At 37.5% G+C, this 27,827-nt stretch overlaps 1 protein-coding gene across 1 annotated transcript in view; it reads left to right on the top strand.

The window, feature by feature from the left end:
* The window catches only part of CDKAL1 (CDK5 regulatory subunit associated protein 1 like 1), a 406,851-nt gene that overhangs the window by 115,624 nt on the left and 263,400 nt on the right, over window positions 1-27,827 (top strand). Inside the window, exons 6-7 of the mRNA XM_051799198.1 lie at window positions 10,451-10,547; window positions 22,554-22,602. Coding sequence (XP_051655158.1) covers window positions 10,451-10,547; window positions 22,554-22,602 — 146 coding nt within the window. The remainder of the gene's footprint in view (window positions 1-10,450; window positions 10,548-22,553; window positions 22,603-27,827) is intronic.

Here is a 27,827-nt window from a genome sequence, read left to right as displayed (position 1 = left end):
GCTCTTTAAATAATATATTTTGAACTAGATTTAGATGTCTAAACTGGTAATTTCTCTGAGCTACTTCTAGGACTCATCTCATTCTCTTCATTCTCTCAGCAACCCCCCTGCAAATGGTCTCCCAACCATACATATCAAAAAGCCTAAGCCAGGATGGAAGGAAGCATGCTGCATAAATTGTTAGCAATGAGCAGATGTAGGTACTCTGATCAGTCCCACCTCACAGTGGGAGTGCACTAAAGCCATCTTACACTGCTTGATGCGCTTTTGAGCTTCCTGCTTTCTAATAGCTTCTTCTCTCTTCCCCTGCATAAGCATCAGTGACAACAACTGAGTGGAGAATTTTTTCAGCCATGTACAGCCAAAAGCATAGTGCAGTCATCGTTCAAGTCACCCAGGAATTTTTGTTTTGTTTTTGATAGTGTGATTAAAAATGCCTGAATAGAAAAAGAAAAAAATCATTTTTCTTCAGAAGCACACTCAGACTTCAGAAACACAGACTCAGCTTCAGTCTAAGGAAATAGAGTAGTAATATCTGTTCAGTTTGTATTGTATTGTGTAGTGCAATGCTCTTCTAAAGCATCAAGTTAAAGCGGTGTAGGAGTTTGTTGCTTTCAGGAACTGTGGTGAATTTGTGTGAGTTTGGAAAGCACTAAGATGTTTTACCAACACAGAAACCTTTTTTTTTTAAAAAAAAAAAAGAAACCATACAAGCAAATGCATATGTCAAAATGTAGTCCATGGAGAATTGTTTAGACCTTTACCATTCTTTTAGATGTGGTATGAAACAATGAGAAATTAAAGATATCAATGAAGAGTTAGTTGTTGTAGGTTCATAATCTCCTGAGATAAGGCTGATGGCTAAGTAGCCTGTTGCAAAGATTTGAGATGTATGGTGAAGACCAAGAAATGTGAACCAACTCTCATGAATTGGACTCAGTTGTGGAAAAAGTAATGCATGAGCAGGAGATTGAGGGAAGGCATTTATTACTCTTTACTTGGTGGGGCTTCACCTGGATTACTGTGTTTTTAGTGTAGCAGAGGCAGTTGAGGGATGCAAAGAGATTGGAGCAGGTCCATTGGAGAACTACTGAAACGGACAGGCTGTCATGAGTTTGGCACGTAGGAATCTAGTGAATAATCTAATACTATTCTGTAAATGCTTGAAAGACAGTTGCAAAGATTATGGAACCAAGTTCTTCTTGATTTGACCAGGAAGACACAACTGACAGCAAGTTTCCCAGACTTGACTGGGTAATGGTGTTACCAGGAGTCCACTTGTGAGCGGGAGGTTAGGCCAGGTGGCCTCTAGAAGTCTTTTCCAATCTACCTTTCCTTGATTTTATAAAAATGAGGTTGAACGGAGAGGATAAGAGACAGAATACTATATAGTTTATATAGTTTGTTACTTCTATTGCTATTCAGATATTATGATCAGTTCTCATATCTTTAGATTAGGAAGAGCTTACTGGTCTTTATTGGAAGAATTTAATTAAAACAAGCAAACAGAGGTTAATAAAAATGTGATACAATGCAATTTGGACAGAATAAAGGTTCCAGTATTTAGGACCTAAACCTCTTTTTTTTTTCTTTCTACTCTGTTCTTCGTCACTTGTTTCTGTTTCATCACACTGTGCTAGACACCTTATCTGTTTCATATTTCCTGACAAAAACTAGGCACAGTGTGGCTGCTCACAAAGTATTTCCATAAGGGAAAAAGTATATGCGACTTACTGTTTTGAAAAATTATTTTGTTGAATTTTGTTTCCTCTTTTTTGTTGGGTAACTTCTGACAGTCTTCTGTGCACATAAGATGAAAACTACATTTAGTGGTTCTTAAGAAGTTATTTTTCCTTTTTTTCATGTAGTAGTAGCCACCTATTTCTGAGTAACAAAAAGCCTTGATGGTCAGAATTTTGGCTGCCCCTCAGGTCTGTGGTTTTCTTTCTCAGCTGCCCTGGAGGAGTCCAAGAGAAAATGAGTTGGCTGTTAGCTCCTTTGTTATCCTTGACTTTTTATCACAATGTTCCGTGTCAGACACACCATAGAATCCTGCAGGGGTTTCTATTCTGATGACTCAATAAAACAATACTGTCAGTGTCATGTACTGTTCTGTGTGTTTAATCCATGTAAATTCTGCTTCCATTTTCTGGATTTTCACTGTCCTCACCCTATGGAAAAAAAATCCTGGTGTGTTATACTTACCAAAAATGTTAGAAAAGTACTTATAATAGCTTCTAGAACAGCAACCTCTTTTGATGATCCTTTTTAAATTTTGTAGGTAGTCTGTTACTGAGAGTCATCCTACACCTTTGGGGGGAAAAATGGATTATTTAATTTTCATTCAAAACTAATTTAGTTTTTTAGCCATTGTATCAACAAGGTTTTGTATTACAACAATTGGCCATGCATACGTGTAACTTGAAGCCTGCCTTGACTTTGAACCTGAGAAGCAGTGTGGTATTTCACAAATTAATTAGAATCATTATTTTATGCCCTAAACTGCACTTCTTTTTTTTTTTAAAGGGCTGAATAGAACTAAGAGGGGGAAGATTGGGAAGGTAAAGTAGAATAAATGGTCAGTTAACTAAACATAAAGGCAACATACGACACAAATACTACAATAGAATATTGTTGTTCCTACAGGAATGTGTGTAGAAAGAACAGAGGTATAGTTGAGTGGGCTATATAAAAGGTCACTGTAATGATTTTGACTTCCATTTCTTTAATCTGTCAGAAGTTTAATGTCCCTTTCCAAGTGAATTTATGTGAGATTTTTTTTCTCTGGTTTTGAGACAAGTATATCTTTAAACAGTTCATCTCTATATGCAAAAATAAATTCAGAATAGGATTAAATTTTCACATTTAAAGGGGAAGAATGAAGTGTTGTTTTTTTTAAGTAGTAGAAAGAATGTGAAAATGCTTGCACTTGGAGGAAGGTAATGGAAGAAGGCAAAGAGAAAAGGACAAAATTACTTCTATAGCTTTGGAGCTATTTCTACTTCTGAAAACTCTCTTGCCATTGTTATTTCTTAGATCCTTGCTGAAGAAAGACTAACGTGAAACTGGAGATGTAGAAAGAAAGTGAAATATTTTTAGAACCTTACTACAACTTGTCATCTATGTGATAAAGGACATAAGGCTTCAAGGATATGCAAAAACTGGTAAATTTTTTTTTAAAGGCAATTCCAGTTTTTGCCACCTGCAGCACTTCCCTGGCGTGTGGCTGCCAGCAGCCTCTGCGTTTGCAAGACCAAGTAAGCAGAACTTCAGTATATGTGTTACTCTGTGCCTCAAAGAAATTCAAGATACTCTGCTGTCAGCAGAGAGCTGAAGATCAGAACTCAAAGGAGGGAGGAAGAAAACATAGTAGTGTTCCTACCAATAATGTGCTTAAAAATAAGTCATAAACCCCAAAATTTGTAGAAGAATGGTAGGAGCCTAAACAGTTGCAAAATATTGCAGAAAGAAATTACTTCTCAATGTTTTAGCAAATAGCTTGTATAAAGCATGAATGTCACCTGTGTTAGCCAGTGAAGGTTTGTCAGTGTCTAACAAGTCCTGGCAGACTGTACTGTTCACTTGACTAGAGCTGGGGGAGGTTTGAACCGGTGAGTGGGTGTATTGGCACCTGGTCTGATACCTCCCTTAACAGAGCCTGTTTAACAGTCTTGAGAGGACAAATGCTGTTTCTAGTATTTTCTGTTGTATGACAAGGTCCCTCAATCTTTTAAATAAACAGAAAAAGAAAAAGCCCCACTTTCCAATAATAAGGAAAAAAATAATTTAAAACATATATAGTTTTTAACCAACAAGTAAAAATCTGTTTGCCACCAGCCAAGACAAAATTTTTTAAGGAGCAGGTTGTGATTAAGTACACTTTACTTTTAAAAACCTTTTTTTTGTTGTTGTAAGGCTGATAATTTCTAATTATGGGGTTTGCAGATTTGCTTTCAAATGATGGTCTATTGATTTTTTAAAATCTGCTTTTTTCAATCATCTGGAGGGACAGGAACTGGCCTGTAACCAGTTTTGCCTAGCCTGACCAAAGGCCATCCTGGAATTTTCTGTCATGTTGGTCAATTCAGCCTTGCTTGAGGCTACAAAATTACCACCCTGGGCGAAGGTGAGATTTATGATATATTCCTTCATCTCATCTTCTTCCTTAGTATATTCTGGTCTGCTTTTTCAATTTCAGAAAATCTTTATACTATTAATTTGAAAACCTTTGCAGGAAAAAAAGACCATCATTACCACTAAAATATTATATTTGTTTGAGTAATGACTGCCCAGGAATAGCTCTTGCATCTTTAATTGCTGCCTATAAAGTTACGCTTACAGAAAATTGGAGTAAAACTCGCGCACAGATTTGACTGGGTCTAGAATTTCAAATCAGATTGCCTTTTGCAGACAAAGCTGCAGTCACTTCACTTGCATGCCAGGTAGCTGGATGAAAACAAGTTTCCATTCCTCTCAGAAACTTGGGGAATAATTTGGAATGTAGCATGAGAGTGTTGAAGTTATTCTCAGAGCTGACATTTCACCTTCTATGAAAAGCTCTGCTAGGGGAGGATATTTTTGTACTTTTATTTATTTATTGTTGCTTGTAGCTCATCTTTACAACCTCAGGTTGGAGTTTGATGGGGCAAGCATTTTTTTCTTTTTGAAGTATTTTCAAGTATTTGAAGTATTCTTTTTTGAAGTATTTTCAGAGAAGACATGCTTGCTTTTGTCAGGGGGAGGACTTGCAACTTCTTTTCCCCCCAGAGTATTTGCATGTTACCTGATGGTTTTTACCAAAGGAGACAAGTTCAGTGAGTGCAGCATGGTAACTAAGATGGTTGCTTTGCTGCAGCCTGGTCCTCTAAGAGCAATTCAGTACTCCAATAATCAACATAAGCATCCTCAAATGAACTTTGCATTTTCATGTGCCTTGCAGACAAATTACAGTTATTCTTTGGGGGCTGTGGAAGTGTACAAGGGAACTGACAGGCCTAAGTAGACTCGAGGGGTTCTGCTCTGATAGTAACGTTGATGAACTTCCCTCAGGTTTCCCACAGGCCTTTGTCTGTGGGGCTGTCCCTAACCTTGAAAGCAGAACATGTATGAGTTTCCTACATCCTTTTTGCTTTCTGTTCACCCACGCTGCTCAGCATATTGTGACCTGAAAGGTTTCACAAGACTTGTCAAACTCTCCATAGATGAAACAAGGAGTTCCCATGTCCTTCTCTTTTTCTGTTTCCTTCCTAACAGCTTTCCCTTGACCTCCATTTTGGCCCTGCTGCAGCCCTTCTCCCATGAGCTAACTTAATGGAATAAAATGGTTAAAACCCCCCAAACTTGGCTCAATAGGTTTCTTCTATATCAGTGAGTTAAACAGGGCCCTGGAAGGCCCAGTGAGCTGTAGAGCTCAGAACAGAGATACCAGATGGCCAGAACTGAAAAAGAGGAGAGGTTGAAGTTGGAGAAAGGTAGGAGTTAGCAGCAGCAGACAGAGAGGATGGGATGCAAGCCTTTGGATACTAATGAGACATTAAATTGGCTCAAAGCCTGTAAAGCTACGATTTAAGTTGCAATTTGTAATCTTTCAAACAGAAAATAGCTGTGTGATTTTATGGACTTTCAGCAATGTATTCCAAATTCTATACAGGCACCATCTTTTCATTCCAGGGGTGTTGTGCTCTCTTTAAAACCTGTGGCTTTCTGCTGGTTAATTCAGTAGATGTGATGGTTGGAAGATCTTTCACATACTTGCATCTTTAGCCTAATAGCATTTCAATTTCCCCAGAGACATCACAACACCATTTCTGGAGGGAAGTAGTATCTCCTCAGTTTTACTTTTTATAATGTTTGACAGCCTGATCTCATATACCCAGCTAATCCTGCATTCAGCTAGAGCTGCTGTAGCAGAACTTTTTCATGTATACTAATATTTCTTTGGGCATTTCTAGACACAAACGTCCTGTTGATTTATGGCTTCACACCTTTCTAAAATACCTGATAAGGAGTGTTGTATATTTTGTGTAATAGGAGGCCCTGACAATGGCATGAATAGACTACTCTGATGCATTGCACAGGTCAGTTTAACTATTCATGTTATGTGAAAGTTACCAGGTTTGTGCAGGTACAACAGTGAGGAGATGAGTACTGTGTTTGGTAGGGATAGTTCATTGGTATAAAAACTTACTTGAGAGTATGGTCAGTTGTCATCTCCTGGATTCAGGTTGAAATAATTCCTTTTTCATTTCAGATAACAAAATTACTTCTTGCTGTACTTTAGCATTAGAAATAGTTCCTCTTATTATTTTTAAACATTTCCCAACTACTATCAATGCAAAGCTTAACAAGCTCACTGTAAAGCACATTCCCCCTTATTGTATTGCTTTTGCTGAAAATTCCACTCTTATTTGTATTTGACTGTTACCTGTCTTGCTACCAGCAACCTTCTGCTCATTGTTTATACACTTTTTCATGATTTAATTCTACCAACAATGGGTTTTGGAGGAAAAAAATTTGAGATTGTAGGCATAATATTTGGTTTCACATATCTGGTACTAGAGCAGCACTTAACAAATTGCCTGTTTCATGCTGACCAGTCAGCTTGCCTCACTGCAGACCAGACTGCTTTTGATTTCAGAGGCCAGCTAAGCCTTCCTGTGCAGCTGGAATACTTTGGTGGGTGGTAGTGATGGCTCTCTGAAAGCTCTGAGTTACTCACTTAATAGTTCACAGCTTATGAGTGTCCAGTGGGCAGCTCTGCTTATGGAAAGGGAAGTGAGCAGGTGAGTGGTGGTGATCTGGCTTCTCTTGTCTCTCCAGCAAAGAGCAAGTTATCAATTACTTTCAGTGTCACAGATTGTCTTCTGTTGAACTTGGCCCATCTTCTCTGCTTCCACTTTTTTGTTGACTTCCTCAGATTTGAACCTCAGGGAAAGGTCCCTAACTTTTTATTGTGGTGGTTCAACCTGAGTAGCTGTATGAGTCATGAAAAAGTGGAACAGCTTCCTACACTGGCTGCCATGGTATCCAGTGCTGTTGCTGTACACACAGTACAGATGTAGCAAACACTTAGGGGGTGCTTTTTTTGAGGATGACAGGTGTTTCTTTGTCATGTTACTGGCCAAATTTTCTTGGAGCTTGAAAACTAAAAAATAGAGGATCAATGCAACAACATGTTATGTAAAATTGTGAGCAGAATGTTCCAGTTTGAGCAGGTTCCTAACAGCATAAATGAAAGTGCACATAAGCAAGACAGGAATTCTCTAGTTACATTTTTAAGTTTGCTTTGTAACAGGCAGAATAAATTGAACATATTCCATTAAGTCTGATAGTACAATTATAGTTGCAATGGCTGTTTCTATGCAATGGAGTATAATCTGTGATCTTATATGAGTCCTCTACTGTATGCAGTACTTCATGCCCCTGTTGTTTCTCACTTGTTTTTTTTACTTAGGAAGTAGCTTGAATAATTCCTTTCTTAAAAAAATAATTGCTCTAATTAAATTTCTATTCAGATGTATATCTTGCAAGTAGTTTTTTAGAGAAGAGTGTATTTCTAAAAGATGTTTCCTGATCAATTAAATTGAAAGTTCAAGGTAAGGTTCATGTAACTGAAAAATATAAAGGGTTCTAAAAGAGAAGATGTTTTTATTCATGCCACCTACTAGATTCCATGAGGTATTATTCTCATTACTATTCATGTTCTGGAGGGATAAAGGCTCTTCTAATACAGTTCTTGTGCTAACTAGATTTCTGAAGAATAATTTTTGTAGACTTTTGTTAATATGAATAGGGCTTATTAAACAATATTAAAAGGAAGTGACAATATAGTAGTGGAATGCATATTTTGAGAAGTGGTTTCTTGAAAATGAGGCAAAAAAATTCATCATTTCCTTACAAGGGTTTTTCATTTATGATGGTTTTCATGTACTGTATAGTGTATTATAGATGTAATGAAAATTGGCTATGATTGAAAATTTAGTTCTGGCATGTCCACTTAATTGCATTTTAAAGGAAAAAATCTCAATGTACAAAATTCTTTATTCTGTAGAGACCTGTGCAACTTTAAAAAAGTTAAATGCAGGCAATGCTTATTATGAAGAATATTCATTTTAACTTTTCCCCCCTAGGTCTAGTTATAGTCCCAGAAGATATGGCAAAATGTTAAAGCTGTGAAATAACATTAAAATGCCATTTAATGTGTCAGGGGAAACTTTGTTTATTTTTTTTTCTCCGATAAAAAGACTTGAATGAAAGCTTTTTCTTCTGTAGTGCTCACAGGTTTTCAAGTAGATGGAGACGGCTGTTGCTAGCAGCAGATTATACCAGATGCTGAGTTGCCTAGGGACATGTGCTTTGTTTGCTGGAGACAGGGCTTATTGTCTTGCCTCCAGGCACTAGGCTGAGTCTGTAAAACTATATAAGTAGTGATTTTTATCCTTTGAGTTAGTGGAGTGTCACATGGTGCTATGTGACATTTTTAGGTAATACATGAAGTACAATTTTTTTGTTTTGTTTTGTTTTGTTTATTTTTTCATGGGTATGTAGTAGGTAACCTTCACTGAAGTATTGCAAAACCCTTAAATATATACCACTGAAAGAAAAGAGGGATTGCAGACTTTGGAGACATGTTGCTACCTAAGAAATGTTCCATGCCTAAGAAGAATACTAAATTAGTGTTTCATTGTAGTTGTTTATCCACAGAAATATGAGTAAGAAAGAGGTGAAATAAAATTTGCAGTCATATTATACACCTTAGCATGCAAGTAGAGGACCAGTGAGGTTCTGTATGATGGATGTTTGAAGATTTCCTGAAAGTCCACTAAAACAAAATCAGATGCTTTATAGAGATTTGCTGCATTTATATTGGATAGAGGTAATAACCATAATCCATTTTCTTGTTATTTTACACTTGTGTTTGTGTAGGATGTTTATTTTTTTCCTTTAAAATACTTCATTTTAGTGCAGCAGCCACTACGAGGTATTTGGCAAAATGGCCTGTGATCTCCTTTATTATTACAATTTGTGTAATATTGTGAGATTTCATTTTGAGCTATAATTTGTAGATAGATTTGTTCGTAAGTGTGAAGTGAAAACTGTGAGGAGCGTAACTCTGTGTGGTACTAGTCTGTTTTGAGCTTGGGGTTTTTCGTGTTTGGGTTTTTTTTTGTTTGTTTTGTTTTGGTGTTTGTTTTTCTTTGGTTGAACTTGCCTTTGCTGAGGACCACAGATACTCATGTAGCATCCGTGTGCTTGTTGAACATCACTTTCTCTAGTGCATTCAACTTGGAGACAGCTCAACCAAGCTGAAGAGTATAAAATTGTCTGAGTAATTGTGTCTTTTGGATAATTTTTCTAAAAAGTGTTATGACGTGTCGTAGCCTATTCCAGCATAACGGTAAACACTTCATGAGTTCATACATTGCTGGAGAAAATATGGATTTACAAGGTTCCAGTTTGACAGAAGTCTGTCGGGAGATTGTGATACAACATGCAACTGTGAAAGATCGTTCTTGGAGCAACCCCGTAATATGTTAGACCTAGCAAGTCTGGTAAAATTATTCAGTGCTTCTCTTCTTTAATGTTTTTCACATTGTAATGCAGTAGTCATGTTGGGTTAATGTGCTAATGGATGATCTTCAAAGTTAACAAACATAAGCAGGTTCTGCATCTCAGTGTTTCGTATACAGCCACTAGTTCTGTTCAGGGCTTCCATTACCTCCAAGACTTGATATTCAGTGTTGAATTCAAAATGAGTCAAAATGTTACTAATGAAATGAACACTAACCATTTAATCTTAGAGTTTTGGTTTCTTACTTGATGCTAAGGTAGCATCAAAGCTAAGGAGTTATGTACGTTAATATCCAGTCAAATGCTTCTCTGCCAGAGGCAAGCACTTAAGGTTTGAAAGTGCTCAATATGCTTAAATGTTTCTAAGTAACTGCGTATTTTAAAGTAAATAAACATTTTAAGTGAACATCAGAAGACTGATGTAACTGGTAAACTCTGACTGGTACTACATAAATGGGTCTGTTCTGAGCTAGAGCTTCCTGTCTGCATAGGCTGTCCCTTGCATTCTGTGTAACTTTTCTTGAATCAAGGTTAATATCTCTGCCCCATATTTCTTGACCAGTTTCTCTGCTGTCATTGTGGCAAATAAAGGTTAACTGAACTTTCAAGATTGTATTTTTGTCCAAGATATGCAGTGGTTACGTTCTCTGTAGATACTCCCCAAATTGAACCGTGAGTGCTGTAGCCTGAGAGCTTCATATAGTTTTTTCATGTGTTGATCTGTTTGGTTTCTGAGGTTCAAACACGTACAAGTTGCTTCTGATTTTGAAATGTTTTCACCGCAGTTGCTCTTTCCTGTGTCACATGCATAATATAACTACTTTGAAGTTGAAAATGATAATTTTCAGAAACTATTAACACACTCTTTGTCCTTCTTTAGGAAAGCCCAAGAAGGGAAGAAGAAAGTCGTTGTAGCAGGCTGTGTGCCACAAGCCCAACCTCGTCAGGACTACCTGAAAGGCTTGAGTATTATAGGGGTAGGTATCTTTGTAAATTAAGAACCAAAGTTTTTCATAAATGTTTTCAATTGGTCAATGTCAATATATAGACTTCGTTGCCTTTCTCTTGGAAAAAACAGCAGAGAAGCTTTCTGCCATCCCCACCCCCATTTAGTCTTCTTGCATTATACAACACTTAAACCTTCCTTCATCTGAGGTGATTTACTTTGTTTGTGGCATGAGAAAGAAATGGACGCTGTTATTGGAACTGAGTTCCAGTGCCCTTTGTAGCCTGAAAATTTCGAGGCTTCATCCAGGATAAGATATCAATTACTGTGGTCTTAAAAATATCACAGTTTATTTGCTTTAAGACAAGCTTTAAGACCTTTGTTAAAATCAGTGGATGAAGTGTGGGAGACAAGAGCATATAAATTACATGGACACAGCTGAGAGTTTGGTGGTTGTTTTTTTACTTCACACTATTAAGAAGAGCAAATAGCAATGATTATTTTGTTTAAATTTGAGGCAGTCTGAAGAGTTAAATCCACTGATAACTGGGTTGTTAAACAGTTACCAAACGTTACCTTGAAAAGGTAAGCAGAGAGCTTTGACTTCATTCAGTTAGTCAAGTGCCTTCAGTGTTTTTATGCAGTACTACTGTATTTTGAATCACCTTTGTAAAATAGTAATGAAAATAGTAATGAAAATCTGGGAGTCAAAGCATAAGTTCACAAAGATTCTTCATTGTTCAAGCCTTTAAGTGTTAATTGTTTAAGCCTTTTAGTTGTAAAAGGCATGTTTGAGTTGAAGCAGTGGAGTCAGTGTGTGAACATTACAGTGAAGCTGTCCTGTGTTGTGTCAAGCCAGAGCAGATGACTGTGCAGCCTTGTCTCTATGTTAAAAATGTAAAGAGATCAGTGTGTTTCCACATCAGTGTAATGAATTTCACTTGAAACTAGGATTTTATAGGAACAACAACAAAAATCTTCCAAAGCAGTGGGTGAGCAGTTGGCTCACAGGTAGAACACAGACAGTAATAGTGAATGGGATAACCTCTCACTAGTGGGGTTTCACAGGGCCTCCATCTCTTCAACATCTTCATAAATGACTTGGATGCAGGACTGGAAGGGATACTAAGCAAGTTTGAAGATGACACAAAACTGGGAGCAGCTGTTGACTCCCTCGAAGGCAGGGAGGCCCTGCAGAGAGACCTTGACAAATGAGAGAACTGGGCAACCACCAATCATGTGAAGTTCAACAAGGGAAAGTGCTGGATTCTGCGCCTGGGATGGGGCAACCCTGGATGTCCGAACAGACTGGGGAATGAGATGCTGGAAAGCAGTAACATGGAAAGGGACCTGGGGGTCCTGGTCTATGGCAAGTTGAATATGAGTCAGCAGTGCCCTGGCAGCCAGGAGGGCCAACCCTGTGCCGGGTGGCATCAGGCAAAGCATCGCCAGCCAGTCAAGGGAGGGGATTGTCCCACTCTGCTGTGCACTGTTATGACCTCACCTTGAATGTTGTGAGCAGTTTTGGTCACAGCAATATAAGAAAGATATTAAGCTCTTAGAGAGCATCCAAAGGAGGGCACGAAGATGGCAAAGGGCCTTGAGGGGAAGCTGTATGAGGAATGGCTGAGGTCACTTAGTGTGTTCAGCCTGGAGAAGAGGAGACTGAGGGGAAACCTCATTGCAGTTACAACTTCCTCATGAGAGGAAGAGGAGGAGCAGGCACTGATCTCTTCTCTGTGGTGGCCAGTGACAGAACCTAAGGGAATGGCCTGAAATTGTGTCAGGAGAGGTTTAGGTTGGATATTAGAAAGAGGTTCTTCACCCAGAGGGTGGTTGGGTACTAGAAAAGGCTTCTCAGGGAAGTGGTCACAGCACCAAGCCTGACAGAGTTCAAGAAGCATTTGGATGATACTCTCAGGCACATGGTGTGACTCTTGACGATGGTTCTGTGCAAGACCAGGAGCTGGACTCAATCCTTGTGGATCCCTTCCAACTCGGCATATTCTGTGACTCTGTGAAACTTTCTCTTTCATTAGAAGATCATACAAGATGTAGTTGTTCAAAGTAATTTAGAAGTAAAATAAGTTAGTTTGTAATTAGGAAAAAGATAGCTTCATTAACTGATTTATTCCAATGCTTTATAAAGATGGACTTCATGCTATTCCAATTTTTAATTACTGCTGTCACTCAAAATAATGTATCTCTCATTTTTTACCCAGCTGCCACTTTCAGCTATGTTTATTTCTACAAATTAACTCAGGGCCCAGAAATTAGATTCAGGGGCTGCTGCTATTTGGTATAGAGTAAATTACATTAATGGTTACAGTTTAAGGAAGAAGCAAGCTTTCCATTTGACTCTGAAGTCTTACTTTATACAAATATGTGCAAGAGAACTGGGTGCTCTGTCATCTCCAAGACTGACTAATTAAGTGTAACTTACTCTGTGCTGAAGGACAGGAAAAACAAAAATTGGTGAATGAATTTCCTTTTGGCTCAGAGGCGACATAGTTATGTGATCTATAATTGGTTGTTTTAGTGAATATAGTGATATCTACACATATGAAGACAGGAAAAAAAAAGAATGAGTCATTATCCTTTGACCAAGACTGTAATTTGATATTTCAGTTTTGATGAATTTAACTTAGAAAAAATTGGGGGACCTGAAGCTTGAGGGGTTTTTTTAACAATTTTTTTTCTTTCCTTTTTTTTTTTTTTTTAAAGTTTCCTGTTAGGTAACATGCGATTTCTGAAAATTAACCTTTTTATCTTCATTTTGGTACCTAGAACAAGTGTTTAGTGAAAAATATTTGTAATCTTGTATTTATTACAAAAAGATTTTTGTTAGGAATTTAAGTTGTTAATGTGGTGTTTCAAAGTACTTTGTAACTAGACCTGAAAATGATGAAATGTTGTCTTCACAATAAGGACACTGTTTTCTCACTGTTGTTGCTGTGGTAAAACTTACTGTACTTTAAGTAAAAGATCTTTCAGCTCAGAAAGGTCTTAAACTTGAGGCATAACTATTAACAGAAGCAAAGCTAAGAGCAGCTATTATCAACATTTTCGGTTTGTATGTTTAATATTTTGTTCTGATTTTGCAAAGAGTGTGTGTGAGGGGGTGACTGTATTTAAAGGATAAGAGTTATCTTACTGTTTCAAAATATTTTTGAAAGGCAATTTTGACAGAATAAAGAAATAGAAAATGTTCTGTTGGCAGTAGGATGTTGATTCTACTTTAAAATTTTAAACATTAAGAATACAGTTTTGGAAGTCTTGCTTTAATACCAGGTTGGTCTCATCTTCAGCTTGGCTGAGAGATATAGATGATTTATTGTTGCTTATGTAAGTTCTGCTATTTTTTGTGTTTTTTTTCCTGTTCTTTTTAATATATTTTATTTTAAAAAACAGTGTTGTCTGAGAATGTGGTTATTTACCAGCAAATATAACTCACTCGGGGTGGCTTTCTGAAGGCAGAGTGTGTCAGAGGGCTCTTCTTTTTCTCTTGTTATAATGGAGAAGGAAGTTGCAATATAACTACCAGAGAAATTCTAGTAAGTCAGGGTTTGTTTTGATCTGCATTTGAGAATTACAGGACTTAGTTTCCACTGTTCTTATTGCTTGATTTGAACAGAAATAAAGGAAGGGCAAGTTCATATCCTTGTTATCATTTGTGATGTTACTGTGCTTTTGTGGTGGTTTTTTTTTTGGTTTGGTTTGGGTTGGGTTTTTGTTTGCTTGTTTTGGTTTTGTTTGGTTTTGTTTGTTTGTTTTGTTTTTTAAGTATTGCCGCTTTTTAAAAATAATGTGGGCTGGGGCAAACCATAAGATGACACAAAACTGGGAGCAGCAAGGTGAAAGGAGCTGTTGACATGACAAGGTGAAGGAGCTGTTTTCTGAAATGGGAAAACTCTTGGTGGTAATAAACCTGCCAAGGTTGAGGTGAAAAGTACATGAAACATGTAATGATGCATTACAGAGGTTCACAACCATTTACCCTCAGGTGGTTTCCAAACCTCACTCCTTTGTGTTTGCAGTGTACCCACTTCAAACTTAAGCTCACATATGGCAAAGAGAAATCTCAGAGTTGTCCCTCACTTTTCATTTTAAGTTACCAAAAAGAAGGATATGTCACTTTGTGCTGAATGTTTTGAGGGGATTATTGGGAAAGGGAAAGGAGGGACAAGGGGGAATGAAAGATGTAGCTGACAGTCTATGTTTTAGGACTCGTGAATGGATGTAGGTAGTCGTAGTGTTTCCTTGCTTCCCGAGTTGCATGCAAGGACATGCAAAACCCTTGTTCCCAGTAATAAGTTGAGCCATTGGAATGGGATGAGATATTTTATTTCATTGACATTTGTCTGGAGTTTTAAGGTATTCGATGTCCAAATGATGCTGTGTTGGAAACCCTGACCAGTTTACTGGTCTTAACGTGCTTCATAAGCCCCATGTATCTGTACTTTGAAATCATCAAACTTGCAGTACATACTGAAAGCGTGGGGCCTAATGCACATGTGTATTCCCTTAAAGGCATACAATAACTCCACAGATAAATGATCCTGCATGAGAACATCAACTCCAATTCTTCTTCCTTCCTCGTCTTTCCCAATGTCACATGTAGCATCAAAGACCTATCATCTTCTGCCATACACCCATCACCCAAGGGAAGAATTTCAGTTCATTCTTTCATCTGCATAAAATCACAAAAACAATCCAGTGTTGCCAAGGCTGTAACCCCCTCTTTGCTGCTACTCTCCAAGTCAGAAGGTGCAGGTCCTGTGCATAGTAGAGTTACTCTAGGCTCTTTGACCAAGTTGAGCTTGAAGCCACTGCTTCTAGGTGAAGTATATAGCCATGAAAAGCTTTCTGTCAAGGCTCCTTGCATTCCCCTGACCACCAAATAACCCTTTTCCCTGGCAGTTCTACTCTGTAAGGCAAGCTTTAGGTTATGTATTTTTCATATCCAGTTTTAAACTCAGGAGTCTGAGTAGCGGGAGTGCTGAACACTCCCAGTAGCAGCGCCTAACACTAGGGGCACTGCTGTAAAACAGATGGTTCAGTATAAGAAATGCTAAGTGCATGACAAAAAACAGGCACTTTATTTCTCAAGCTTTACATCTGTAATTGGTATACACTTTTAAATTTAATGTGCCTTAGTTCTCCATTTGTAAAACCCTCCAGTGAGCAGAACTTTAACAGCGCCATTGTGAAAGAAAATCAGTGTGACCTTACCAAGAATCTAAATGTCTGGACATCTCTACTGCTTTGGTCTCATAAATGAGGAAGATACATTGTATGGTATTTCTGTGGTTCAGTTCATACAAGTTTTAGTGATGTTTGCAAAACAGAGATAGTGATACTTGCCTACCTTGCAGTGTTTGTGAAGTCAAACTACATTCAAGATTGCAAGCCTGTCTGCTGCCCTTAAACCGGAGCCTTGCATAAATGCAAATATCCAATGTGTACTTCATGAAAGACAAATTTGATAGAATTTTATTTTGAATGATTTGAATTGGCAGAACTTCTTGGAAGGCATGCTGAAAGCCTGGTGACAGGTGCACACTGTTCTTCTGTAACTTACAGCCAAGAGTGATTTCATACAAATTTCTAGCTCCATCAGTACCTCTCAGCTGGTCAGCTTTGGCTTTTGAATTCCCATGTTGATAATCAGATAGGACACTCGAACCTGGAAAGTCAGAAAACAATGTCAGCAAAGCACCTGCTTTTAAACTGAAAAGTGGACATGCAAATAGAAACTATTCATTTCTACAGCAGTTACACACTATCCCATGAACCAAAAGGTGTAGGAATTAATTTAGATAAGCATTATCCTTCAACTGTGTCAGTGTTTAGCAATGAAAATGAGTTGTTTATGTGCTTCTCTGGGCTAGTCTGCTTCCCTTTAACGTTTGTGTAGATTCTGCTCTCAAAATACCTTCATAAACCAGAGTATTGCCCATTACTATGGTCACTATTGTCAGCAAGGTTTTAAACACAGATGTTATGCCTCTGAAGTCAGCATGTCTAGTCACATGCCTTTTGAAGTTATGTATTAAGGCCTGGATTTATGCTACCTAAGTGCTGTAATTTGAGAGTCTGTTTTGCTCAGCTCTCTTTATGGTCAATGAAGATAATTATCTCTAAAATAATTTAGATTTTTAGAAGATCTGAAGTGCCTTTTGAAGCCATGTATTTCCCTTTTACTGACTTTAGAGAGGGGGTAGGCTGAGTTGTTTTTTATCATCTGACATTTGACAGAGCTGCCTAAACAAGGTGAGATGAAGCTGAGAGTTGGTGAACTGGAGTGAAAATCTTTATGATTACGAATAGTGTGTTTTGGTTACCTAAGACTGATTATTTTATCTATGTAGTAACCATTTTGTTTCTTATCTATGTCAGAATAGATATGTCAGAGAATCAAAGATGTGTAGGGTTTTTCCTAGAGAAGAAAAAAGATTGTTTTACTTCAAGTAGTTATGTGTAGATATATATGCTTATTCCTAGGGTGTTCATACTGGATCTTAGGAAAAATTTCTTCACTGCCATGGTGGTGGGCTTTGCAGTGCTGGATTAATGGTTGGACTTGATGATTGGAAAGGTCTCTGCCAACCTAAAATATTCTGTGATTCTTAAGCAACTGGGTGCTGGTGATGCTTTCTTCAGCAGTAGCCTCATGCTGTGCAAACAAGCTGCTGCTCCCTCCTTATTGTGGGCACCTTGTCCTCAGTTTCTCTCAACTATTGCCTAAGGATTCTTTGTTTTGCAGTGTTTTTTCAATAAACATTTCTACTCTAATAAATATTTCTGGTCTTTGTGCCTTCTTGACTCTCTTCAAGATCTTTCTGATACTTGATGTGCTTAGACGTTGCTTGTGTTACCCCTGAGAAATTTCCCTCTTTGGGGAACTCAGTCACTATACCAAGGGAAGGGCAGTTGAAGGAGGCTCTAGGAGTAATTTCTTGTTGTCACTGTCCTGTCAATGTCAGAGAAGCTTTAACCTTCACAACTTCTAGTGAAAGATATTCTCTTTCACGTGGAAAGGAAGCAGGCCTGGGCAGCAATTGTATTCTCTCTGAGGGAGGGTCATGGTTATGATGAAGACCCAGCTGCCACTTTTAACAAGTGATGGTAACTGTTTCAGCAGCCTTGAGAGCTGAGACTCATCAGAGGGTGAAACCACAGACTTTTTGGTCAAAACAGACAGTCACTGGTAGCAAGTGGCAAGGCCTCTGGTTTGTTTTTATTTGCTTTTGATTCTACCAGGTTAATCCCAGTCCCCCAGCAGAAACAACAGAATCATCCAGATGATGTGGATTTCTTGTGACCACTTACAAGAAATGGCATGTCATTTCCAGGAATTATTCTGTGATCTTCTGATTTGGATCCAGCAAAGAGTACGGTATATTCCAGAATCACACATGTTGAGGTACCACTGCACTAAGAATCAAAAGATAATTTGAATAAAAGTGCTAATTTGAATGTCAGGATGCTTCCAGATTCCTACAGTGACTTTTCGTCTCCTGGTAGGCACTCTTGGCTGAGGTAAAGTACAATCACGATATGAGGAGATGCTTTCTGAAGGAATTGAAATGCTCACTTTGCAGGATTTAATCCTCTTCAGAGGAGACCAGGATAGCCATTATTTAACAGACAGTGGCATAACTCAGAATGCACAAGCATTCTGATAGTTGGCAAAGGACAGTGTGTCTTTGGTGTAAATATGCTTCCTGCAGCTGACTCCATCTGAAATTATATCTAGGCTATATTAAGTGGAGAGAAAAATGAGTATCTTTTCTTTCATCATATAGACTTCTAGGAAGCCCTACACATTACTACCTTTTCTGCAATAGTTGGGCCAGATCATTCCTCAACTTCTTTGGTGGTGCAGCTTGAACAAAACAGCTTTACTGAGGTACCTTAGATACCTACATAGTGGATTCCATTAAAAGGCAGCCTGTCTCCTCCAGAAAACATTGGATGTTCATGAATTGCTTATTTTTGTGACCACTCTCTATTTTCTTATGACTGCAGCCACTGAGAGAAGCATGAAGAGACTTCTCTCTCAGAAAAGACCATTAAGACACTGAATATTTTCACTGAAAAGAGCTGTTTGTTTTTATAAGGTTTAGCACTTTTTACTCAGCTTTGCTTTTAAGGGACATCTGAAGACCATCTCTCCTGTTTTGTGTTGATCCTGTCACTTCAGAGAGAGATTGGTCCAAATATCTTTACCCAAAAAATGCTTCTGTCTGTATTTCAGCGGACATATTAAACTGAACATGTATTTATTTTGCTGTAAGCCTTGTATGAGGTTTTGTCTTTCCAAATTGTAATGAAGGGTCTTTTCAGAGATCTTGATGCCTCCCTGAAGAGAATCTCAGAAAGTTTCTCTTTTATGATAGATTCATAGATGCACTTTTCTAAATAGCTTTGTTTGATCTGAGACTCACTGATTATACAGAGTGCAGAATCTCAGGGTAGATGTGCAACTTTATTGCCCATTAAGGGTATTCTGAGTTTGTAGGAACTCTCTTAGAGGTTATGTTTTTTCCCAGATTCCATGTCCTGCAAAACAGTTCCAGGATATTAATATTGGTTCTGAGGCAACTTGGATCCTTTCTGAGAGCTTGGAAGAATTTGCACCACCATCCTCAACCTCCATGTCTGTCAGCACTCACAGATCACGTAGTGTGAGACTGCAGACGTTGCACATTGCAGGCATGTCTTTGGGTCTCTTCCACCTAATAGTCATCTGTTGAATGTGATTGTGACAGTACAAGGGAACTGGGGGACTTTCTTTGGTGACAGATGAACCATGTGTGCATTTCTACACTCCTTTTGCTAATTATGGGAGCTTAGCTTGGAGAGCTCAGGACTGCTGTCTCCCAGAGGAGTGCTGGGGTGTTCTGGGAGGTGTATGGTTTGCAATTGTGTGTTCAGTGGCGACCTGCGGCTTCAGCCCCAGCGTGGATTGCCTCATGTCTTCCTTGTGTGTATAAGGGCTGGATACATATGATTGCTGAACTGTACTTAGGCCAAGCTCTGATCCCACCAGGAGGGGTCAAGGATTTTTCCTGGTTTTTGTTTCAGCTTGGGCTTCATGCTTTGATACAACTCTCTTTTTCCCTGCTTTCTGACCAGTCAGTTTCCTGCTTTGGCATCTCATTCATCCCATTGACCTTGCCTGCCCTCTTGGCTTATATCAATCTCAGCCCAGATTTCTGCATCAGGCCCGAGTTGTGGTTGGTTGAGTGGGGGGTTTTTTTGTGTAGTTCTACCTGCTCCAATTGACCAGTAGCTTTTGTTGTATTCAAGTCCTAATGGAGACCCATTTGTAATGGACATTAAGTCCACCGTGTACTTGCCTATGCTACAAACAGGATCTCACAAGTTCTGTAGAGCCAGGTGTGGTGCACTGACTACATCCAGCAGTCCTGGGGGTTTGGTTTATTGAGATGTGCTGCAAAGAAACACTGAGGAATGTTGTCTTTTCCCTTTATACACCATTAAGATCCTTAAAGTTTCTGAACTTCATGGGCTTCCTGATGCCTGATGGAGACGTTATTGGGTCTCACTTGAGTTTACAGATGCCTTTGACACCACTCCAGAATTTTCCATAGTGAGATGTGAGGAAAAGAATCCTGCAGAGCTTTGTATACCCCAGAAAACTTAATTACCATGACTTTGACTTTTTTTCTTCTTCTTCTTTTTTCCCCTCTTTTTTTCCAAATAAGAATCCACTAAACCCTTCCCTCTTTCCACACCAGATTCACCTCAGATCTACTTAAATACTTTTATCTTCATCAATACAGACTGGAAGCATTCCACATATTATTCTTGACCACTTGGGACTTTAGGCAAACAATTTCCAGTCATTTGAGATGAAAAATACTTAATGTGGAAAATAACAAGTAAGGCAGAACAAACATCCATTTCTAGGTGCAGATCTCATTATCTCTTAGACCTGTAATTTTAATTACTTACATGAACCATCTTCTTGACAGGCATATTGAGAATAATTTAATTTATCCAATAAAATGAAAATGCAATATAGTGGTCGAGGACTTTTTTTTTTGTCTTTATTTAACAGGGGGTTTAGAGCAATGCAAAAATTCCCCAGATGTGCAACATAGAAAGTAATCATAGGTGGCTGAGGTTATAAACTTGGTTATAAACCAGGTTTCTCATATTTTAAAGGATTAAAATTATTATGAACTTAAACCGTCTAGTATTGAGATATGTAGCAGTAATATTTTAGGCAATGTATTTGGCACAAACTTTGTTCTCTGTCTATATTTGTAGTTGTAAGTGTGTGCACTTTTGTTTTCAAGTGTCATTTTTTAGTTTATTTTTAAAACATTAAATAGAAAGTCTATATGTTAAGTTTCTTGAGTCATAAGTTTTAAAGCTATATCTGAAAGGGGTATGTACACAAGTATGTAAATATACATGTGTATGTCTATAATATGAATGCTTGTGTTTCAGAAAATTGTTTAAATATATTTATCTTTTAATAAGATTATTAAAATGCAAATGTTAGCAATAATTTAATTTCTAGAATTCAAAAATAATATACTGTATTCAGAAATCTGAAGTGGCAGACATTTGTGTTTTAAAAAGGCTTTATTTCAAAAAGTTGAAAAAAAAAAGAAAAAGTACTTCTACATGGACTTGATCCAACACCCAAACAAGGAAAGGAACTAACTTCTACTGACTTGAGTTGGGAACCCTAGATCAGACTCCAGCTACAGATGAGATTTTTTTTTTACCTTCTATTAAACTGATTGTAAAATAAATGTGAAATAGAGAAGATTGAGCAGACATATGTTTACAGAAAATGACAAACTCAGTGGTTTAGGGCACAGAGACTTAATGGCTTTGATACCAGAGATCCAAGTTCCAGGCTCCTTGTTGCAGGCCAGGTTCTGCTCTTGAAGCCTCTGCAATTGTGCTTTTCTGCTTGTTTTGGAAACAAACCAGTAAAAAACTCCAAGGAAAAGGCTGCAAAATTCATGCTAAATTTAGTTCATATAATGTACAGCTTAGAGAAACAGTGTTTAAAAAGGATTATTGTGGGAAAATTATAAACTAATTTAAATGTGACAAGTAAGCTTTCCTTCAATGCATGTAAACATCTATACATATTTATAGTAGACATTACATAGAATAAGTGGTTTGGATGAAAGCTGTAGGAAGAATCTCAACTTCAAGAATTTCTGAATGTTTAATTTTGCAATGTTAATGCTGATTCCTTTTACTCTATATACCAAAACCTCTACAGTATATTGACCATTGACTTTAAATAAAGACTAATGTATCTAATTAGAAATAATTTAATTATTTATCTCATTATGGATGAATATTGGCAAGTGTAACACTAAAACATAAATTTGTTGTCTTTGCTGCAGATGCTATGTCATGGTCATTAAGTATTATTCTGTCTTATTAAAAGCATGAGGGTGTTTCCTTCCATTTCCAAACAGTGCCTGCATTAAGTTCAGGAGAATATCTTGTTCCCTTAAACTTCACCACAGTACTTTTAAATTTCTTCCCATGTGCCAGTGTCTTTCCCCTGCAGTACTTACTTGATTTTCTCCCCTGTAGTCTGCCCTGACAATATCCTTAGTTAGCTTCTTGTTATATTCTCTACCATCTCCTATTTTGATGTGGAGGGTGGGGTGAGGGAGCACTTAGGGTCTCTTTGAGGGTGACCACTGCCTTTCACAGACCATGAACAGCAGTTAAGGCCTGAACTCTTTTCTTAGGTCACTCTTGTCTAGTGATTTGATGATTTTTGCCAAAATTATGAGACCTTGTTATTTTTGAGGAAAAAAATTGGTTTAAATTAGATGGTGAGTTTTAAAGTTACTTTTGGCAGATGGACCAAGACGCACAGAAAAAAAACCTGGCTAAAAACACGGCCCAAAACTCTTTACTTCCCCTTAGTCCAGAAAGACACACTTTTTTAAAGAAGAGTTTATATAAAAGTATGTCCATTTGTTGACTACTTAGATATTTGCCTTCTGACTTTTTTTAGGTTCAGCAGATAGATCGCGTAGTAGAAGTTGTGGAAGAAACTATTAAAGGTAAGCATCACACTTGAAATAATTGCAGCTAGCCTGAAACATGTTAGCTAGCAGAAGTGCTGCTGGTATGTTCTTTATCAACCTAATGCTTACTTTCTTCTCTAGCTAAAATTCTCTAGTTTTTACAGTGCTATACTTTGTCATGTTGCTTTGTGTAAGTGATAATTTCAGGGATGTTTTCTGTCAGGAACTCTGTGGATTCATTTTAAGTTGCACCAGTGTAGGTGGGTGTAGGGTATTGTATAAAGCTCCTGCACTATCTTAATTCAGTGTTATATGTCTACTTTCTTTTGTTTAGTTCTCTAGTGTTTTCTTCTTTTCCGATGTTTTGGCTTACTTCCCTAAACTTTCCTCAGCAGGACAGATAAATTATCTTCTGGTTTAATGTCCTTTATAATTGCATTCCTCTCTGGCTGTCTTCATGTGTGTGTACACTTAGTACTTTGCAGTGAAGGAGAGAAAAAGAGTATTGTTTCTGCAGCCTGACTAGTAAACATTTGCTATTAAATAAATATATTTGTCTGGGTCTTTCTGGGTTACCTAAGTTTGTCTCCATTACTTATCAGACCATAAAAATTACTGTTCCATGAAGCTTTAAATTACAAGGTTTAGTTTAATTGGCTGTACTTTCAATATAAACAAGTGTCTAATCCACAAGACATTGTCTGTAACTTTAATGCTGGAGTTTGATGTTTTTGAACTACAACAGATTTAGAGCAGTACAAAATTGTAAATGGAAAAAAAAAGCTACTATCAAGAAATTGTGTAGTGTGGTCTAAGGCTTCTAGAGCTTGTGGCTTGAAGGCCTTGAGAGTCATGTTGCTTTGAATGTTTTCAGAAGTGAAACCTGTACTCTTATGTACTCCCAACCAAAACTTTTTCAAGTTTGTCCTTAACTAATGCCATTTGATTTTTTGGGTAAAACCTACTGTACCATACAAACAAAGAAGAAATACATTCAACATATTCATGTTTGTTATTTAACAAACCAAACTGTTTTCCCAGAAACATAATGGTATTTATGACAATGTGTAGGAAATGAGGATGCTTCATGATTTTTACAACATCACAGTATTTCAGATCCCTATCTGTTTTTTTCTTGAAATTTATTTATCCTTAAGGGAGTAAGATGATATCCTAGGTCAGCATGCCCTCCCTTTTCAAAAATGGGCTTTGTAATATTTATACTGACTCCAGATATTACTGCTTTTTGATAACATAATTACTCAGGTTGTTGTGACTGAATATTATATAAATATAAAGATTATAAATAATCTAGAGCAGCTGTTAAAATAATGATTTTCACGGAATGGATTTTTAGATTGCATTTTAATCATTGATACAATTCTAGAAAATAAGGTTCATAGACACACTGAGAAACATTTAAACTTCAAAAAGCATGATTTTTTGGAAAGATTTTGGTTCCTTTCTAGCTAACTAGAAGTAATTTGAGTTAAAAGGAGAAAGTGGACTGTTGAATTCCATACATAGTGCCGATTCCATCAGAGATTTCCCAAAAGGTAGTGGAACCCAGGATTTCTGAAGTTTTATTGGAAAAAAAAAACCAACAAAAATGGCTCCCCAGTGTGAGAGAGACATGGACATATTGGAGAGAATCCAACAGATATGGTTAAGAGACTGAGGCCTTTCTCCTCAAAGAACCTGAGAACACTGGGGATGTTCATCCTGGAGAAGAGAAGGCTTGGGGGGGGATCATAAGAATGCACATAAATACCTGATGAGAGGGTGCAAAGAGGATGGAGGCAGATTCTTTTCAGCAGTGGCCAGTGACAGGACCAGAGGCAATAGGCACAACCTGAAACATGGGAAGTTCCCTCTGAACACCAGGAAACACTTTTTGACTGGGAGGATGACTGAGCATTGGCTCAGCTTACCAAGGGAGGTACTGTTCTGGATGTATCAAAAAACTGTCTGGGTATGGTCATGGGGACCTGGCTCTAAGTGGCTCTGCTTGAGTGAGGGGGTTGGAAAAGATGATCTCCAGAGGTCACTTCCAGCTGTAATCCATCTGTGACAATAAAACTACAGGAAAGGAAATCAACAAATTCACAGAGGTCATAGCATGTGATAGTGGCTTACTTTTGTAAGAGTCAAAGATAAAAATAGGAGGTTTTACTTATGTTTCTTTAATTTAAAATTATTTAAAGAAGAGGCATTAATTTATGTATTTGGGAATCATCTACTAATGGAGAAGAATGTGAAGCTCTTTTTTACTGTTTTATGGAAAGAGTCTAATCATGAACTTTCATTATCCAAGTGAAGTAAAATGCTGTAGATAACAGGACTGTTGATTAAGAATATTTTATAATATAAAATAGATACATGGTAGAAGATTAAATTAATGTAAAACCAAATTAAATGTAACCCTCTGTCTTCATGAGTCTACGTCATTAGTAACAGCTTCTGAAGACACTAATGGGTTCAGGAGATGGAGGTGATGTGGGACAAAGGATTAAATACAAATTCCAAATTCAGAGCCAGCTTAGAGCAGTGAGTTTTAAGTTGGATATCGGTCATAGCTGAATGACACAGTTTTCTTCAATTTTTGTTTGTTTTTCTTTTTTTTAAGGAAAATCTGAAGTTTGCCAGGGTGGTATACTCCTGTAATGTGGCCATGTATATATTGAAAGCTTAAAAAATATTATATATTGAAAGTTTAAAAAATGTTTTGACTGAGTATTTAAATTGAATAAGTGTGAACTTATTCAGAGTGCAAGTCTGCACTCTGTAGGGCAGCTGTCTCTCTAGACTGGTCAGCCTAACTGAGTTTTCTGGATTTGCTGTCCAGATTCCAAAGTGGTTACCCTGTGGCCAGTATTAAGTCTAAAAGTCTGGCTTTCCCTGGTTCCCATTTCTTGAGGGGTACCTTAGGTTTTTTTTTCTTGGATGCTTGAATTTTATAGTGCATGGTTTACAAAAAGGGAAACTTTGTAGAAAGAATGTTTTCCCTTACTTTTTATTTTCCTATTAGTCATCTTTTTAGTTTTTCATGAAAATGGCTTCCCTGTTGCATTTGGTTGAAAGCTGATTTCTTGGAATTATTTAGAGCTCTTTGTATGAAATACGAATGGGTTTCTTTTAGCTTTATTTCTTAGTCTTGAGGGCATTGTCAGGAAAACCTGTTAAAAAGTGTCATTCTGCTGGGTCAAGAGATAGTTTAAAGAAGTACATCTTCGTGGTGGTCTTTACCTCATCTGTGTAAAGATAGCATAATTGTCAGTTCCCAACTCTCCATTGAGATAATTCTGATAAACACTTTTTCTGTGACTTTGTCTTTTTTTTTATCCTTCCTTGTCAAAAAATGAACAAGGATGTGTATGTTCGTTATTGCATTAACAACCAAAAGAGAGACAGAATTTTTAAGAGACTCAAGGATTTCTCATTTTTATGTCATCCTGACTTTTATCACAGGTCTTGAATTGAATCTGTGAAATATCCTAATTATCAAGTAAATTGTCAGGTAAAGTGTCACTTCCAGAAGCAGTCTTTAATAGCAGTGCAGTATTTGTATGCAGGTCATATCTAATTAATATTTTACTGTGTCCCAAGATATATTTTAACTAGAGGCATCTTCAAGTACTTTTCATATCACATTGTAATTTATAATCTGAAACCTCTATACTGCCTGTGAGTAGCTAGACAAATTAATTCAATCTCAGTCTCAGAACTGGGTTTCTCTAAGTGACAGGCACAATTGTGTAGCCAGTGTGTGTTCCTGATTAACGGAATGGTTTCATCATGCAAGGTTCTGATTTAACAGTTTAGTAAACCTTGCTTCATCTGCACATCACCCAGATTTTAAGACTGGATTACAGCAGTTTTTGCAACATTAGGGCACCAATTCCCACTCATGTACTTAGTTTTCCAGTTATGTGTTATGATGATGTAGTATGTTAGGAAAGTATTGCTAAGGAGCTATGGTGTTGGTGAGCTATGAGAAAACAGGGTTATAATTGATGTATGTTCCATTATTTAGTAAATTTTCTGTGCAGAGTGAAAAAACTGTTTGGGCTGATCAGTCTCTATAGTATGCTCTAATAAACTGAAGATTTGTCTTATGGGAACCACAGAATATCTTTACGGTGATTGCTCAAGTCAGCATTTTATTAACCGCTCTAAAAGCTTTTTTTAAAGAAAAATCACTGTGCGTGTACAAGCTTGGCTATAAACAATTTACAGTAGGCAAGATAATATATTTGTTTGGTATTTTAAAGAAGAAATGTTAACTGCTAAATGCAGAAATTCCTGTTTTCTTGGCTTTGAATTTAGGTTTTCAGAGATATGGGTCTTCCCCTTTCCTTTCTAGACATGCTCTCAAATCCCATGTTATTAAAGCTTTGTGGGGGTGGAAGGCATGGAACCAAGAGTATTTGTGTACAGTCTCCTTTTAGCTTAGGCCTTAGGGAGATGAAGGACGCAGGTTGAATTGAGTTTAGTCCACATTGTGTCTATAAAACATAGTTTTACAATGGGCCATTAGACCTGATTATAAAAAACAACCAAAGGAAATTACTTCAGGGTTGAGCCTTTTATACTTAGCATAACCTTTCTTGATTTCAGTCACGTTGACCTGTCTGGTGAAGTTGCACATCCATTCTCAGTTTAAACATTAACCAGTATTTACTAAACTGTTAAATTGTCTTCATGTGGTTAGTAATTATGGATTGCTGATAGTTGCAGTGTCTGTCTGTATGAGAATGAGCAGATAAATGGTACCTATATTATATATAAACTAATGTGTAGAATGTATTCTGGATTATCTACCTTAGTGAGTATGTGTATATATGTATGTGTTTGAATGCCAGCATATTAAATATTTGTGTATGGTTTTTGATTTCACTATAATCTGCTGATTACAGTAGATAGTCTCTTTTCAATTTCTGTAATTGTGGGAAGAGTAGCGTTGACTTAACAAGCTGATGACAGGCCAAATGAAGAATAAAAATTGGAAGAGTCAGGAGTTCCTATTTGAGGAAAAGTATCATTTGGCTCCCAGTCAGGAAACTGACTGTTTGTGCCAAAGTGCAGCTTCAGGAGGGTGAGAGGGAGGGTAGTGGCCTCATTGAATCTCTGTTTCTGTTTCTATCTCATTTGAAAGGACACAGAAAGGGGGGGAGAGTTTGGGATGGGTTGTTTTATTTATTTCACTGTGTGGTGGGACCTTGGCTGGCTTTCAGACCCCCACCCAGCCACTCTTGCTCCCT

This window comes from Manacus candei, unplaced genomic scaffold, assembly GCF_025592945.1.
Source record: "Manacus candei isolate 608988 ecotype Guabito, Panama unplaced genomic scaffold, ASM2559294v1 h1tg000049l, whole genome shotgun sequence".
NCBI lineage: Eukaryota > Metazoa > Chordata > Aves > Passeriformes > Pipridae > Manacus > Manacus candei.
Note: the sequence above shows the minus strand (reverse complement) of the source record. Positions and strands in the feature narration are given on the sequence as shown.